The 18,554-nt window shown below is 46.4% G+C and overlaps 1 protein-coding gene across 1 annotated transcript; it reads right to left on the reverse strand.

The window, feature by feature from the left end:
- Nucleotides 1–4,171: 4,171 nt before the first annotated feature.
- Nucleotides 4,172–11,350, reverse strand: ciartb (circadian associated repressor of transcription b). Its single transcript, XM_076138635.1, has 6 exons — nt 11,195–11,350; nt 8,704–9,169; nt 8,334–8,409; nt 7,738–7,816; nt 6,387–6,513; nt 4,172–5,928 (listed from the first exon to the last, which is right to left on the reverse strand). Exons 2-6 carry the CDS (start codon nt 9,127–9,129, stop codon nt 5,521–5,523), a joined length of 1,116 nt encoding a protein of 371 aa, XP_075994750.1. The 5' UTR covers nt 9,130–9,169; nt 11,195–11,350; the 3' UTR covers nt 4,172–5,520.
- Nucleotides 11,351–18,554: the final 7,204 nt, after the last annotated feature.

The following is an 18,554-nucleotide window of genomic DNA, read 5'->3' on the forward strand; positions in this document are numbered from 1 at the left end:
GACCTGAAGGCATTAATCATGCATGCCAGCCTCTCACTTTATCTGTGTGATCATTAGGGCATACTTTAGTGTGATGATCATTCTCTGGAAACGAGCTCCTGGAGGCTGCTTCCATTATTCATACCTTACAAGAGCAAAGTCTGCCCCTATTGTTGGAAATGAGACTTAATGAAGGGTGGCCATATTTAGGCTCTGTGCTCTTGATCTGTCACAGAGTGGCAGTCTGCTCCCTGCGCTCCATCCTCGCAATCTGCCTCTCTAGTACCTGTGTGCTCGGGGGAAGCGACAGGTGTTGTTGTGGTGAGATAAGCACACAGCAGAGACCATGAAGCAAAGCCTCCGTGTGATTGGCTGACCTTTCCTTCAAAGTTTTACCGCCGTAAGAGCACTTGTAGATCTGAAGAGGCTTCAAATGATTGTTCAGGCATGTCAGTGATGCAGTCGTGAATGATGCCAAATTGTCATGCATAATATATACTAATTATCCCCTAAATTTAGAAAATGTGTCACTTTTTTTTTAAATCATGCAGTTCCTCTATGGGCAAAATTATCTTTTGACAGTGTTGTGCATCATTCACTCAAATATTCCCATAAATAAAATCAAGCACATTTTCTCTCTCTTCTTATCGTATTTTACCTGAATCCCCCTCCCTTTTTGTGCCGGCCCCCCTGCTGTGTCTCCAGTACCACTGTGCTCCTCCAGCTATATGTGACACAATATCACATCACTCGCTATAAATAGATGTCGCAAGGTAAACTGCATCTTGTGTGTTCCTTTCATGAGTGTTTTGCTTGTTACAGAGAGATCTAAAGCCCCCGTGAATCACCTCTGTTCCTTTACATGCAGGTAATTAGCTGGTGATATAAAGATGCTTGTGGTGTGAAGGTTTTTGATGATGCTTCGATCTCATAATTGGTCTCCTGAGGTGCAAACGTACGGTCCTCATGCAGAAACGCTGCTCAAAGTACACTGGAAAATTGAGGCTTGCATAACGTTTCCTATGGTAATGCTAATCATTTTCAGTTGAGTACAGTCCGGGAACATAATGGACAACTGTAAACATCTTGTTGATTTGTTCCTGTGTTCATTAATACACTCATTTCTGCTCTAAAGATCCCCTTTACATCACTCGCCAATTATCAGTCTTATTCCACTCTAATTGGCTCCTTAGCAACTGCCTTTCTTGAATCATGTCGGCTGTGGCTTTGTTCTTCCTTCTGCTCTGTTAGCTATGTTTACAGTTAGCAAAATTCAAAAACATTAAATCAAATCAATGCTGTTGCTAAAAACCCACACACATTTGCAAATTGTGCGTTTTGAACATTATATTCACATTCCCAAGAGGCTGGAGAACTTATTGAAGACGCCTCAATCTATTCCACAAGAGTGATTTTCAGAAACCACTTACTGCTTGTATCGGGGATCAATAGGCCAGACGGCAAACTGGCTTTGGAATCAATCAAAACAGCTTCAGTCCTGGGCCGCAGTATTCCCAATGCAATAACACAAAGAAATAACATTTGCCCCTTTATATTGTGATGGTTTGTTCAGATCAATCGAAGCTGACATTAAAACTAATAAAGATTATGCCATATGAATAAGCGGAGTGCGTTACGTGACTGTGGGCCCAGAAGCTTGATCACTGCTCACCGGGTGGAGGCGTGATCATTTTGACTTACAGTCCTAATAATTGGGTGGAGGATTCGCAGGTTTCATAATCAAAAGTTCCCTGTCATGTGATAAATGAGGCTGTTATCTCTGCGGGGTGTGAATGATTCAGCTGTAGAATTCATAATAACATAATGAGCCCATTTTCCAGCTTTGCAGGAATCAGATCAGCGAATGCGTGACAGCCTCATCGCTGCAGCCCGTGAAGTTCACAAAATGTTCCCAAACACGCTGTTCCCCCTTTTAAATCATGCCGCTCTGACATTTTCATAACCTGAGAATAATCAAGGAAGCGAATTTGGCTTTTCTTTTCTTTTTTTAAAGGGACCGACGGGCAAAAGAGCAGATGTGAAAGCTTTGATTTTCAAAGGGAATCAATTGGCTGCAATTTCGTGTCCGATACTTGACTGATCATTGAGGTTTAGCCTTTAGAGACTTGGCATTTAGCAAATCCCCTCGGCTCCAGTCAGTCTGATGATGCAGATCTGCTAGGTTAGCGCCGATAGCAACACCTCTGTGGTTCTTACATCTAAGTTCTACACATCTGAAGTAGTGACAGCATATTATGTCTTTGAATGTGGCGCACTATAAACCCTATGGTACATTATACAAGGTGCATTTAGCTTCTCCTTCCTTCTCCTTTCACAAACATGTTATCCATGTGAGTGTTACCTATTGCTCTGCCTCTGGCCTGTAAAAACTGTAAAGATGAATAGCGTTGACACAATACATCCAAATATCTCCCCTGCAGAGTGAGCCAGCTTGACTTCTATTCAGCACAGCGCCGTCTCGTCATTTCAGACCCAGCTGGGGCTCAAATCAGGGTCAATTTACAATAAAAGGATGGCTGGACAGAATGCAGGTCTATTTGTTATTCCCTACAAGCTTTTTGCCACTGGAAGCAAGGACCTGTTCTCCTCTCTCCCTGCCTCCCTCTTTTCTCTCCCACTACCCTTTGAATGCTTTCAAGAGAGGCTCTCATCTCTGCTCGTCCTGTAATGATTAGTCTTTGTATTTCTGGTCACACATAGCCCGGATTAAAAACCTTTGACATCAATACTTCTTCATGATGCACAACCTTTAGTGAAGGAAGAATAGCCGTTAAATTGGAATGTAACAGGGTTTCTATGCGGCGGCTTTGGTAATGTTGGCCGGTAATTGTACGACCAAATAACTCTGAAGCTGCTTTGGTAGTTGAGCCCAATCTTGTCAGTTTATGGAGCATTTGAAATGGAAGCTACCTTACACATATGATGCCCCAGTATTTTCGACATTGTACAGAATATGAGGACATGTTGTGGTTGATCACAGCCTTATATGTGTGTGTAAACTGCTGAAACATTTAGCATGTATTCTGTTATTTATTCTCTGTTTACTTGTCACAGTACAGTTGTTGTGGTTTGGTATAAGTTATTTTTTGAAGGCGGCTTTCTGTGACACGGATGCTATCAGGTCATCTGTGCACACGAGTCTGCACAGAGACACGGAATCTGGGGCAGCGGCAGTAAAACAATGCAGTCTGGGTAATGAGCCGTCTATCCCACCTGTCAATCACCTCTTCTAACCTGAAATGGGAACATGGAACTATGTTGAGGTTTGAGGTGGGGAGAAAAAAAAGCCCACAAACTTACAAAGCAGAAAACTTACAGAAGAAGATACTGACTGACTGAAAGCAAACACACAGTTGGGGTATCATGGCACAAATGTTCAGATTTACACTCAAATCTTTCATTATTCTTCACTTTACCTTTACTGTATCTTATAAATGACATACCTGGATGCAGATGAAGCACTCTCCACGACTCAACTTTAGTTTCTGCTTGCAGCAAAATGAAGGCAAACCTGTGAGGCCTTTAACCTAAAGATGGCAGCATTCAGTTTGAGATTCAGCAGCTCTGCCCTGACTTCATACTGGGTTGCAGCAGGATCTCTGTTCCCAGTGTGTGTGTAGTTTTCTGGGGCATAAGCAGAAGGCAGACGAGTACAGATGCTGCTATTCTGATCACAGATGTGATTATGGTTCAGTTTGGTGTTGTGCAGGCAGGAGAAGTCTTAGTTGAGATAAGGAGCTGTTTCATATCATCCTTTTAATGAGGTAGTGTGTAGTTTTGTGTGTACATTGTCACTTGCTTGGTGCTTTTACAACTGCCAACACTTTGAGCCTTGAGATATAATTCAATCTCATTTTCTACCGGATCTCATTCATCAAACAGTTTTTATCTCTTTGATTTATGGAGATCATTCATGTGACAGACAGATCTAAAATAATTTCAGGGTTTAGTCTGTTGGCGAAGGACTGGGTGCAGCTATGATGAGAATATAAACAAGAGAACTTATTACTTATTATAGACTTATTCATGTGTTAATAAATAATGTAAATAAGCATGCAAGTGATTTAGTTAGAATATCAATGTCCCACTAATGTGCTGTCACTCACTGTAAACATGTACTGCCAGCATGTGTGTTATTGAGCAAATGAATAATAACAAAATCTGCAGTCCATTGGCATCAAACAAATATAACCACATTTATTTTGAAAGTATAAAAGTTCACACTGTAAAGGCCACTTTTCAGGGTAAATCAACCTTTTTTTCCAAAACATTTACACAGAGAAATATCTTGTCCCTCTCTGCTGGTCTGACAAAACTGTCCAGCTCTGTGGCAAAACAAAAGACGTGTTCTACTCCACCACAGAAAGTAGTTGGCAAGATCTGAATAATTTATGTGATACAGGAAATGGCGGGAGAGTGAGAATTCCTGATTTGTACATCCCTACAGAGGCGCAGGTATTCTGAACAATCCTCTCTCTTTATTAAACCAGCGTACAGGCACAGCTTGACATTACAGGCACTGTTTGCCTTCCACTGGGAGACTCAAAAGAAATCTGCAGTTGACATTCTTTTAACGGTGGCACCAGCCAGGCCACGAGAGAGAGCGTCCCCGTTGAGAGAGAGCATCCTCTGTTTGTACAAGCAGAACAACGCCTTACTGCAGACCTCGCCGCCTGGGGGCCGTTGGGCTCACCGCCGATGGTGTGCGGCGTCCAGACGTTTGAACGTAGTGTTCACATTCCTACTCACTAACCTTGACGTGGTGCCCACTGAGGTAGAACAGTTGTACCAAAAGACTTATTTATAAAGTATACAAATGAGTAACAGTCACATCAATAAACTTAAGAGTGGAGTCATGAGGGGGAGAAACTAAACGTCACATTTCACCCAGATTTTCAGCACGACACTATGCAGACCACTAACATGTTTGATATCTGAAACTCTCCTTCCCAGCTCAGGTGAGTCTGGACTCTTTCCCTTTCACAGATACTCAAACTGTATTATTGCATCTACAAGCCAGCGGGAACTATTCAGTTGCGAAATCACAAACTCTGGTGATCTCAGCGTGTGAATTCTACTCTTCCCGCTCTCACACACACACACACACACACACACACACACACACACACACACACACACACACACACACACACACACACACACACACACACACACACACACACACACACACACACACACACACACACACACACACACACACACACACACACACACACACACACACACTATTCAAAGAGTGCAAACAAAAAAGAGATAAGTCAACAAAAGGGAACTAAAGCAGACACTCATTATGTCAGAGAGGACACATTCCCGTACAGAGTACATGTTCATCCACAACCCTTCCACATTAAAAAGGAATCTGTGATGTCCCTTATGAAGGCTCCCATCTCTCCTGAAGGCTGGAATGGACTAAGTGAGCTAACTGGCTCCCCGCAGGGTGGGCAAGGCTAAGCTGGGCTGTGCAGAGCATCAAGCTGGACATCCAGCCCTTTGTGTGGACTAGGACCAGCTGCTGTCCATCATGTCCCCTGTCCCCTTCCGGGTGATGATGCTCTCTGTAGACTTGAGGAGCCTCTCTAGGCAGGGTGCATTGATTTTGCCTGGTGGGGGACCTCTGGGCACGGAGTCTGTCTTTTTGTGGCTGTCTGTGCTGGAGGACACGGCGTTGTCCTGCGTCAGATCTCTGTCTCTGGGGGCCGGCAGGTGCCGGGGGCCGGCCTGGGCCTGGGCCTGCGCCGCCGCCGCTGTAGGAGAGCAGATAGGCGAGGCGTGCAGCCACTTCAAGTTACTTGCGGAGTAGGCTGCTGCCGGGGGAGTGAGATCTGTGACTCTCAGGGCTTTGGCACCCACAGCAGGGTCGCCGGCGGTGACGGAACTCAGAGCTGCACTGCCACGAGCGGGAGACACCTGCAAGGAAGGAGGAGACGGTTAGAAGCTGCAGCACTGCACCCAGTGATAATATGAGCTGTTTATATAACGCAGAAAAGGCTTTATTATGGCCACTGGAGAAGAATCAGGACATGAAACTCTGCTCTATGAGAGGATGTGTCAGGATTAGCCACAGAAATAAATCCTCCCCTTCTAAAAGCAGAGGAATGTTCCAGACTCTTCTGACCTTTCTTATCCCCTTAGGGACGCTCCTACAAAATTACCTTTTCTCCTTTGTCATTGTTCTAAGTGAACATGAGATTACAGGAATACGTCACCGTGGCAAAAATAGCTTTAATCCCTCTTCTTCCCCGCCCCCCGACTGGTGATGAAATAATAATAGACATCTCGTCCCGCTTTTACTCCGGGTTCTGGACGCCATGCTTGCCTAACCAGAGAGTTCTTACACAACGTTTCTGCTTTTCCCTCGACCTTACCTTCAGTTTCTTGGTGGGAGGAGCTTCCTCTGTCTGGGCGAATGCAGCTTGGTTTGTTGGTTTGACATTAGGGAACCAGCTCTTCAGCATTTCCTCCATTTTCAGAATGATATTGATGTATTTTTCCCTGTAAATAAAGACAGAGAGAGAGACATTTTGAACATCGAGTTGCCGGTGCCTGAACTAGATCAACCAGTGAACCTGCCACGCTATTTTCTAAGAATATTATCTCTGTGTGGCACTCTTCACAGGAAACGTGCAATCTTGAGCGGCACGTGAGCGAGCACACGCCCTTACCAGGAAAAGCCTCAATTACATGTGTGTAGGGAAAAATGATCTTGAGTGCGTTTCACAGGTTTCAGGCTCACATGTGGCCTGATGTATAGCACTTCTGTTCGCCTCTAAAAATAAACACTAAGCCACAATGGTCTTCAGACGAAAACCAAGCGCCCGCAGTGACGCCGCTCCCGTCTGAGGTGGGCAGACAGCAGCACCCGTTAACTCCCCCCCATCAAAGGCAGATGGTGTGCGGGGGGATTAGCCCGTGTCATATGATCAGGACAGTCCTGCTATATGCCGTCCACAGCATGTTAAATTCATGTGAAAGATTATCCACAACAGGGTGACTGCTAAAAAAGTCACTTTGATCCTAGCAGCCATTGTGTTGCTGCAGGGGCTGCCAGCTGGCTACATGGAGGGGGGGCAGGGGGGGCCGGGGGTTCAGTCCACCTCGTCTCTAGTCTAGTCTCTGCCTGGACGGCCCTGTAAGGAGGCAGCCACACCCACTCTTTGTCTCCTATATGATGACAGCAGCTGGTGGGGGACATTTCTAGTTAGCGTGTTCCAGATTTCCCAGTACACTATCTTCTATCTGTACACGCTAATGCAGACCCACCCAGTGCAGTGACGGGCTGCTGCTGCTGGGTGTTTACACTCAGGATTAACTGGTTGTTATACTAATGAAAAAGTTGAATTCTCTCTGGTCATTGGGGAGCTAATAAGAACTTTATTGGGTTTGTTATTGTCTTAGTAATGATGTAATAATAACGAGATGACAGAGTGTGATGACATAGATGAGCGTCTTTACATCGCTCCATCAGCATTCCTAGCAGGTTACAAACTGGCACTGCTGCTTCTCTCTACCCAGCAGGAAGATGTGTCAGCTTTTCAAATCAAAAAGCTCCTCGATGTCAACCTCTACATCCTGAATGTAGAGGTTTCATTCATGTAAATATGGAGTTTAGCTTTAACTCTCAATAGACGTATTAGTTAATCCAATGATCTCCTCCTATGTTATCTCTTATTTCTACCAGCCTGTGAGACCCTATAGTTGTGTGTGAGGGACACTTACCCCATGCAGGGGTTCTGCAGGACGCCCATGATCCTTTGAATCCTGTCCATGGCTACACTCTCCTGAAAACTGCTGAGTCCTGGGAAAGGAGAAAGGAAGTTGTACTATGAGCCACATGAATTGTGTTGACAGCAGGGCTGAGTCTGTGAAACAGATGGGATGTGTGTGTGTGTGAGCGAGCGATCGGTCTCCCTGCATCTCTGGCTGGGAAGTGCTGGGTCACACAAGGTTGGGTGCTTGTCAAAGATCCCAAAATAAGCACTTTCAGAGCCCTGTGTGAACACGGCTCCGCCTCAGAGAGCTGCTTAGGATGCTTCATGAATAACTTAAGAACTGTAAAACGCTGCGGCAAAGCGCTCAAATCTGAAGTGTGACATCACTTCTCTCAGATGCTAAAAAGTAAATTGTGTCGACTGAATGAGAAGCAATTTATTAAAAAATGTTCAGCCATCTGTCTTTGTTTAGACTTCTAACCCCAATGACACGCCGTCTATGCAGTGTGTTGTATGTATGTGTTATGTATGTTAAAGAAGAAGAAGAAGAAGAAGAAGAAGGGTTCTCTGAGGACAAGAAAAGAATGGAAATTGCTGACTTACGTTCTTTATATCTCCCCGACCGGAGGCCATTCAAGATTAATGACAGGGGATGAATGTAGCACTGTAACTCCATGCACTGAAAAAGATGGGAAGGAAAGATTTATAGGTTAAGTTCTCTCAATCATCATCAAGTTAATATCAACTCCATATCATACTCAACAGAACATACTGCAGTTTTCCTGTGATTGTACCGTAGGGGATAGGAGAGGCATGACTAAGGCTACGCTCAGCGTTACAGGGGAGGGTCTTTACTGGAAATGTCATGCATGAGGCTTTCATGCATGAGGCTTTCTGTAAGAGCAAGGAAGTGGATCTAGGTGATAGGGCACAACCTCTCTGAGAGACAAGTATGAGTCATAGTAATCCTCACCTTGCTGGTAAAAGCTTGATCCTTCTCTGACGCGTTGGGGACGAGCTTCCGTTCCTTGTGCTCCTCTTCTTTGGAGCCGCGAGGCCGCTTCAGTGCTTGCAGAGTGTTTCTGTCATTCATTTTGTTTTGCTGCTGTTGTGTTTGACACAATCCAATGGTGTGTCTGTCCCATGTCTGTGTGCAGCCGGCGGGAGCGCCCCGGCTGGAGGCCTCCCTGACGTCGCTCCAGGTACTGTCACCCTCCTTCACCTCGCTGCTCCGGCGGCAGCTGCTGTCAGACGCCTCCAGGTGTTTTGGGGTGCCGGGTGACGGCGGCGCCTCCGCCTGCCTGCCCTTTCTCATACAGTCAGGCTCAGTTTCTCTTTCATTGTCCTCGCTGTCACTAGCCAGCCAGTCACTGGAGTTGTCCGAATCTGTACCAGACATCCTCGGCTACAAGCTCAAATCAGCACTGACCATCACTGACCTGCCAGAGAGAGGAGGAGAGGACATGGTTATTGCAAAACAGCAATACAAAATGGAGGCAGCAGTGTGTCAATGTAACAGATCTGAGCCCTATCAAGGCAGAAATATGTCCAGCAGCAGACAAAATGTCCTGCTGAAGAGCCCTGACACAAGGCTGTTAGTGCACTAGTTACTCTAAATAAGAGCATATAAATACAGCTCTGAAACCCTGCATCTATGATGAATCCACCAAACACACATGAATATTAAAACAAAGACACAGCGGGGTTCTCTGAGCAGATGGTGGCGGTCAAACCCAGTTGTTCCAAACACAATGACCTCTGTGATTTGCAGCCAGGACACCTGAGCCACAGAGCCGCCGACATCAAAAGCAAACACCGAGCATCCCATCGCCTTCACAGAGTGTGTGTGGACCGAACCTCAACAGGAGCACAGATCCTGGTCTCTTTGAACCTCCACATCACACCACCAAGCAGAAACCAATTCATGTTTGGGTTTCAGAACAAATACATCCATTCTGCCCGTTCAGCTGCTCTGCCAGCTGCTACCACCACCCTCATTCAGAAACATTGTTAACTTGTTTATTCAATGGGGTAGGGGTCTGCCACCATGACTACCAGTTTGCTCAGACTAAAGACCTCCCATAAGACACATCAGGGGGGCAAATGATTTGAGTAAATGGAGGATGGTGGTGTTGGCTAAAACACGTGAAGAATCCCTTGTGAATAAAAACGCTAAGACTCTTGATCGCCTCTAAATTGCTTATAGGATCCCTGCGTCTCTCTCCTTCTTCTTCTATCCTCAGTAATCAGATGGCTGCTTGCATAAAGGAAGTGAGAACATCACATTCAGCTCTTCAGGTTATTTGTGGTATTTGAATGGTGAGCACTTGGCATGCCTCTCATTTCCTGTGAAATCTGACAGTGGCTGAGTTAATTGCTCCCTTGTTCTTTGTCTCAGGACCGCCACCTTCTGATCTGATTGTTACATGAGAGGGTGGAGCGCAGATTTGACCAAAAAGATATTCTGAGCCCATTATACAGCTCTGTGTTTGTATGAAGCACAGGGCAAGTGTTTCTCTAACGGCAACATGATGTGCAAAGATAATATGCAATGTTGGTGCATTTGCATGTGAACAGGCAACCACACCAAGACAAACAGCTGGCATGGAAGAAGTACATTGAAATACAGACGTCAGGTCCAACTGAATGGACATTATTCTGAAGATATTAGGCGACAAAGGTCTGATGTAGCACGTTGTGTTTCATCTTTAAGGACAGGTTGATCTTCATAAATGACAGTAAAACCCAGAATGCGTGTAAAACGCCTCTTGCTGTCAGACATACATTTGTATGAAATACAAGACAATATCCAAACACGAGCCATTTCTGATGATATATTCCGATATTACGCATCTTTGTACAGTGCTCTCGTTTCATGGATCATTTTTACCATTAAACCTGCCTCGGGCTGCCACACACTTTACATCCTACAAGCCAACGATAAAGATTTTACTGCAGTAATTGCTAGACTAAAGCTCGAATATATTTGATGGACACATTTTATTCATACGATACCTTTTACAGCCTTTATAACCTCTATTTGGTCTCGATCTACCTGTGTGGGTTGGGCACATGAATAGAGATGCCCTGAGCTGAACTATATACGCGTGAAAACACGAGTGACACAAACGCAGAGGTCCACTTTCGTTACCTCTTTCTGGAAAAGACAAAAGAAACGGAGAATATCTATCCGCCAAAATGCAGCAGACACAATAGACTCCCTTATCAGTCTCAGTAATTTTGGCAACACACTCAATTAGATTATATAAAGTAGTAATTCAACATTGTCCTGACATATAATTTATACAACACAAACGATTATTGCTGTATAATTATGATGGCGTCAAATATCTCAATTTTTAACACGAATTACGTGAACGTCCCATCGCTTTATTTACACACACACACACACAGCAGGTCAGGGTGTGTATTCGGGTGAGATAGCCTCAGATAGACGTACGTACCTTCCCCGGATGGAGCGGACGGGTCCTGTTCCTTTGTTCGGCGGTAGATCCAACTCTGAGGGGCAGAGAGCAGCTGATGTGTCGGCCGCGCTGAGGCTGAGTGAGACGGGAGGCAGGACAGCCAGCGGATCGGCCCGTGTTGCTGCTCCCAAAGCAACGTGTCTGTGTGGGCGGGGCCAGCGGCGGGCGGCGCTGCCATTCGCTCCTCGGACCCCCCCCGCTCGACAAATGGGCTCGCCCTCTCTCGGCAGCTACGGGGCGATAGGCGAGGCGCGCGTACATATGCAAATGAGATGCAAATGAGACAAACACGTGGACACGCGGCTCGGTTTCGTCTCAGCAGCTGAGGGAAAAAGTCGAGCCAGCCAGCCAGCGCCGCTTTTGGTTCATTCCAAAGGCATTCTTCCTCATTAGATCATCCGGATCATGCCTGACTTAGTGTGGCGAGGAGTGCTGTCTGTGACGCCACACTCACAGCTATTGCAGGTAGCTCATGAGTCAAGTCACGACTATTAAAGGGACACTCCGGAAACTCGTGTAGAAGCGAACCTCCATGACGTCACTCACGTTACCTCACTAAAACGGGTTTAATCCCAACTCTAGTTTCCACTACAAGGATTGGCTGTGTAGTTGTATGTCCAGGTTACATCACCCTGCCCCCTAACCATAGCCTCTCATGTAAGGATGGATACACTTGGAATATTCACGAGTTCTCTCTTGCTTCTCTTGTGTTTGCGTGGTTGTTGTTGAGTCTCAGGTGGAAAGTGGCGCCCTTGCGTGACTTCAACGGATGGAATGCATTTTTCCTCCTACCTGTGTTTCCTTTATCAGGTGACATCACCATGTCCTACTTCCTTAAATTTGTATGTATCTGTATGGTTGTAAGTTCCAGCTACATAACTAAAACAATAACCACAACCCTAAGAATGACTCAACTTTGACTATTTGCTGGATTTGTTCACCTCTGTCCTTCTTTATTGGTGAGAGACTGCAAGGCTGCGAAGACATAGCAGGGAGAAACTGCTTGTGATTAACAGTGTTGCTGCTGCGGCGGCGCCAGAACAGCTACACCGTAATGCAAATTCTATTCATATTTCTCATATAACTTATTCAGTTCCTGTTGGCTTTACCCTCCACAGTGCAGCTAGAGAGCAGCGAGCACGTGCAGACAGCCCTGCTGATTAGATTGCCACTAGAGGCCAGGACTGTTTTGTAGCCGCAGGAAGACACACTGTTGTTATATGTCTTGCTTAATCTGTCTATGTATACTTAAGAAACGTAACATCAACAGCCCACATAAGCTTGTAAAACTCTAAATACATAGGGTTGCAATGAAGCAGCCATCTTCCAAACACAATACACAAAATCTGGAGTTTGCCTTGTCTTTGATTATCATCTGTGCAATACATCTGCATCAAATAACATTCTTTTTGAAAGAGTAAAGCACTTAAATGTGGTGCACTGCCTTTAAAAGCTCAAAAAGACAACAAACCCCAAGGAAGCCCTTTAACCAGGCTGACTCAACCTGCAGTCATTGACATGCACAGTGTGTTCACACTCCATCATTATTTTTTGGACACGGTTACGGTAAAGCCGTGACTCACAGGGCCTCTTGTTTGTCTGCCTGATGGGTGGGATCAAAAGTGCTCAGTCAGGGGCCAGACGAGGATCCTGGGCCTCGAGCCAGTGAGTCACGCAGCCCCACAGAGCAAACGTGATCACGTGCGTTTGGGTGACGCCCACTCCAAAGCCGGCCAGTCTCTCCTCCTCGGCTCCCTCACTTTACAGTCCCAATGAGCCAAAGTCAAACAAATTCAAAACAAAACACGGCCCTTCTTGTTCGTGTTTACCTCCCTCCCTCCCTCCTGCCACCTTTTTCTCCCCCTTCTCTCCTCAGACGTCGAGCCACATGTGAGAATGCAGTGTGGGATATTTACGAGCCAGAGACGCTACCCAGACGCGTTTAACTACTGGGTGCAAATCTGTCTCACTTTAAATGCAGAGGGAATTTCAGGAGCGTCCTCTGCTCCTGCTGTAATGAACACGTATCTTAGGATTTACAAAAGCCTCGCTCAACCGCAGCTCGCAACAAGATTCTAAGGGCATTTAGTTGCCAAGTGATCATAGAGGAACGTATGCAGCTGCTGTTATACGTGCTGCTGTCAAAGCAGGGAGCAGGGCCGCAGACAGACGACAGCAGCGTGATGTGGTGGGGTGGACCGAGTCATTTCTTACTTGCTGTGCTTTTAATCATACCCTGCTGTGACAAATGCACACGGCGGACAGGCAGTGCACCCCGAGGTGACGCACCTGCTGGGAGAGCGATCCAGTCATGTAGAATTGAAATCGTGCCGCCGTGGGTTATAGATCCAATAAGCGGGCCTCTGTCATCTCGCTCCACAGACTCGCATCCTCCGTGACCCCAGACTTTGCGACGACGGCGCGCTTCCTACAGCTTCCCACCGACCCTCATTTCCCTTTTTTGTTTCCAAGGCTTCCCTGTCAGTGCGGAGTACATCACATCCACATGAAAGCAGAGGAAGCAGACATCTATTTCCCACTGTTTATAATAGAGTCAGAGCGGCAGATACGTTTATATTTACATCAGGAACACGTGAGCCATCGAGAAGGAGCGATGACAGTGTTTTGCTTTTTTCATACACCTTTTTCCGTGTTAAATCAAAGGATGATGTCGCGTCGGTTGATCTATTTCAATCACAGGAACAGTTACCGAGAAATGTATGTAGAATCCATTAGAGTTGTCTTCCTCATGAAGAGCAACAGCAGTGAATGGAAGTCTTCCGTGTGTGTGTTTTCCCCCTCAGAAGTGAAACAAGTCGCACAGCACAAACTGGCACTGTGGCTAAGCGTTTGTCGGAGAGGCTGGCTGACTTTGTGCCACCGGTGACCAGAAGTTGCCCACTGCCATTCATGAGAAACACAAGCCGAGTCGAAGCTTCACAGCCATTTTACTACAGGGCTCATACCAAACATAGGTGTCGATGTTAGCCACACCTCACGCTCCGTTCCTATGCATTGTCAAAGCCCTCGGTGTCGTTCATGCGTGTACAATTTACACCGTGAGCATTACAAAACCTGTTTTACACACACTAAAGTCAAACACGGTGACACTCCTGACACAATAGCCCGTTATTACAAACACAAGGGCTGTTGCAAGGCTGTCGCCGGTGTGCTGAACGCTGCTGACGTCCTTAGCTGACCTTGGCTTGTTGCACAGAGCGATCGTGTCCATACCTGGGAGTGTGTGTGTGCGCGTGTTCATGTGTGTGTGTGTGTGTGTGTGTGGTTGCAAGTGGATACGTGCATATTTGTGTTTGTGCTGGCAGGGAGTATGTTTGTGTGTCCTGCTTCACTAGCAGCTGTCCTCGGCGATGAGCTGTGCATATGACTCAGCTCTGTGTGTCTTGGCTTTGATCCATATCCTGTCCAATACACATTTGGACCTATAGTGACGTGTGCGGGGGGGTGTGTTTCATTCAGGAGTGTGTGCATGCTGTGCATTGTGTCGTGTGTCTCCAAACTGGAGCACCAATCCCCACCCTTTTCCAAATCATTATTCATGTCATGTCCGCTCACCAATAATAGCTCCGCCGTTATTCAAATACGGGGTTTCAGTGTGTGGACTCGAGAGGACAGAGCGGAATGTCCACAACCGTGTTAATAACGGCAAAAGCAGCTACAGGGAATGCAGTCACGACAATGTGGATTAGACCTTAAAGCCACATGCAGCGGCAGCCCACCATTGATGTTGAGAGATAAAATAATCTGCTCTTCCACGAATTCAGGTTACACAATAGTTTCCCCGCAGAGTCTTCTGTGTACACGCAGTGTTTGTCCTGTTGTTCACTCCTTTCACTTTTGAAACCCCACAGTACTTCCATTTCTACATTTTCAGGGCATTCAAGACACAAACTGAACCTAATCTTTGCAGACCTTTCATCAATTCCTTACAAGTGACCAGAGTAAATATGAATAAACATGAATATTCAGATAATTATCACAGAAATCCTGAAAGTAATGGATGGACTGAGTATTAATATCTTAACAATGACTGGTTGCATAATTTGGGCACACGCTCAGGGAGGATGGACTCTTGGAACTCCATGTAACTCTGGCTAATCTCCTCTACGTGGTTAGAAACGTGCTTTCCTCTTCTCACCAGCGTGCGTACACCTCGAGATATGTCATCCTGTTACAGTAAATGCTAGTTCCACAGAGTTAACTCCACCCACACACACACACAAGAAATGTGACTGCACGTAGTGTGGGCGCATTGCAGCAGGGCGGGGGTGAGGGGTGGGGGCTGAGGGAAGGGGGGGGGGGGGGGGGGGGGGTGTAAAAATGCCAGTTGTGTGTGGCAAGAATCAACCAATTGCATTCTGAGCTGGTGTTAGCGGTTATGTAGTCGGAGTAGAAGCGATACAGGGAACATTTCTGTGACTTTAAAGGGCTGGTCTCTCCGGCAGCCCATCTTGTGCCCTCCCTCTCCCTTTGTGGCTTCTTCCCAGTCCAACTCCAGTCAGTCACATGCGCCGCACTCGCAGAGAGAAAAGCTCCCTGATCATTTTCCAGAGACAGTTCACATGCAGGCAGCTCAGAATGTCTGGCAACAAGTCACAAAGCTTTTATGGCTCCCCGTGTGTGTGCGCGTGTGTGTGTGTGTGTGTGTTTATACTCTCTCTAATGTCTGAACGGCTGCCAGAGCTGCTCAAGCGTCAGTGGGATATCTATCTGCAGGGCTGAGCGTTACATGTGACTGGGGTATATTTTAACTGGGTTATGTAAGTGCTCCGGCGTGCGCTGCACACACAGATGAGAGGGGCTACGCATGATGCAGAGGACGGAGCTCACCAGCGTGACAGCACATACATTCATTCCTTCACTAGGCTGGAATTTTGGCTTGAAGGCACGCCATGAAAACTGCCTTTCCTCTTTACCACGACCTCTTAAAGGTGGACGTGTGGTTCTTAGACACAATGATGGTGTTAAGACGGCGATGTTAGATGAAAGGGAAAAGCTCTACACGGTTCCCTGCACTCAAACAAGGATTCACGGGGTGGCACGTGTGTTCATGCAGCACATAATAAGCAGGTGATTTGAATCTGGACTCGACGGAGACATCAGACAGACACTTCTTGTATCTAGTGGTCTTTACTTCAGGCTCCCTGTGGAGAAGTGATGAGCTGGCTGACAACAGGCAATCCGCCAAATCTATGTCCAATGTAGGACTGCCCACGCTCCCTCTGCTAGCACATTTATGGGATCACTATGTGGGCGTTTAGTGTGAGACCTTATCTAGATGAGATGTGATAGGAACTGATAATTTCTTAGCAGGCATCCAGTCTTACTTGCAGGAGGAGCGATGATTATAGCGTTATTGATGTAAAGCTGCGGTTGACCCGGCTCTCACACACCTGAAGAGACTAATAGTTTGATTTATCATTTTATGAGGATTGTAACCTAATGTAGATAGTCTTATCGTTTTGATTTGAAGCCAGCTCTATTTTATTCTCCTTACATTGGCCTCACTACGCTTCGTTCCCCTTGCGTGATAAGGTCACTCCGGGTCGTTTGCAAATTCACGCAAAGCATTGCAGCAGGGAGCCTTCGTTTGTTTGCAACACCCTGAAATGTTGCAAGACGGCTCACGCCTTAGTTTAGATGGCATGAAGTTGAGAGCTGACATTGTGCAATTCAGCCCTAAACCCAAGTCAAGCAGCTGCAATGAGGATTATTACAGGAAACCTTTTTTAGATTATTCCTTTCAGATGGGCTTTTTTCATTCTTTGTTGTGGTTGGTGGGGACTTTTCACGATACAGGTGTTGTCCTGTTGAAGTCTTTTCAGCTGGTTGTCATGGAAATAGTGCAATGAAATGCTTGTGCACCACAACAACATACACTATGATGAATCTATGCCTTCGGATATGAGCTGTGAACACGTCTGACTCATGTAAACAATGTAAACATGTGATATATGAGCGCTCTCATTGATACCTCGTGCTGTCGTCCCTCAGTGGGAGCAGGTCTCAGAGGCACGTTGACTTACTGTGGATCGTTCTAGAAGCCCGGCGACGTTGTTGCCGTTTCCTTGGGCCACTTGTGGCGTTTGACACATTTGAGCTTCTAGCGAGGATAACAAGTTAACAACAGACACGACGGCCATTTCCTCGTGCCAAAGCCTTATCTCAGTGAAACAGGAAAGTGGGCATTTGTACCTGTGCCAGTTTGGTTTCCTGGTGTGACTTTGGACTAAACTGAACATTGTGCATGATAGGATCACGTTGTTTTCATCTGGACGTTGTATTCTTTCCCAATACAGCCAGGTGAGTGTAAAGTCTGACCCTGCCCAGTGAGATTTGGCAGCGTTACTTAGTGAGCTGATCTGGAGCCAAGCGACCGAACAAACTGGCAGAATGTCAGATTGCAAAATCACCTTGAGATCGCTCCAAAGTCAGGGCAGAACAGCGTAGCGGACATGTTTGGCCACCTGTTTCTTTAATTGTACGCCGCACTGGAGTCTTTGTACCTCGGAAATTTCCATTCAGAGCGGCTCCCTTTGCTTAATAGTGAGTGCTGATGGTGGCTCACATGTCCTTGGCCCTGCCCCACTCAGCTCTCTGCTCCCCCCCACCAATAGGAAGAGGAAAGCAGGAACGTGCCCTTTATGTAATTTTTTTTAATGTTGAGCCGCTGCACTCATTCACTTGTATAACTCTCGGAGGCCCACATTAGGAGGACAGCTCTTTTGTTTGGATGTCATCTCAGAGAAGTTTCATAGCGGAAATAAGTAAGCGGGCACATCTCCAGCTTCCGAGGCGCCGCTGTGAAAAACCAAGATGGCCCTTTTTTGTTGTTGTTGTACACGATAATTGACGGGCAGCCTATACTTAGTCATATTCAGCATACTAGAGCCGTGCTTACTCACAGGCTCGAGTAAGGATGCACATGTTTAATGGCTTTTAAATGTCAACAACACACAATAGAGCAGCCCCGTGTGAGAGCATTACACTGCCTCATTCATAATCCATTACCTTTATGGGAAAAATTGCGGTGGTGAGGCAGGAAAAGGACAGAATGATTACAACAAGGTGGTTCTGGTGTGTTTGAGAGCTTTGCATAGGGTTCTAGAATCCCCTGAGTGTGAGAGGGGGAGAGAGAGAGAGAGAGAGCTGGGGGGTGGGATTAGATAAGGCACAGGGGTGTGAGGGGGGGCAGGTGTCAAAGTGTGGTTACATGTGGAAGCAGCATGAGGGACCTGAGGGACTGAGGCTCTGTGCTGCTGCTGCTGCTGAAGCTGAAGCTGCTGTGTCCACAGATCGCTCCGCTGCTGCTCTGTGC

The sequence above is a fragment of the Genypterus blacodes genome, unplaced genomic scaffold (genome assembly GCF_046128005.1).
Source record: "Genypterus blacodes isolate CSIRO-AG114 ecotype Tasmania unplaced genomic scaffold, CSIRO-AGI_Gbla_v1 ptg000015l_1, whole genome shotgun sequence".
NCBI classification, from domain to species: Eukaryota; Metazoa; Chordata; class Actinopteri; order Ophidiiformes; family Ophidiidae; genus Genypterus; species Genypterus blacodes.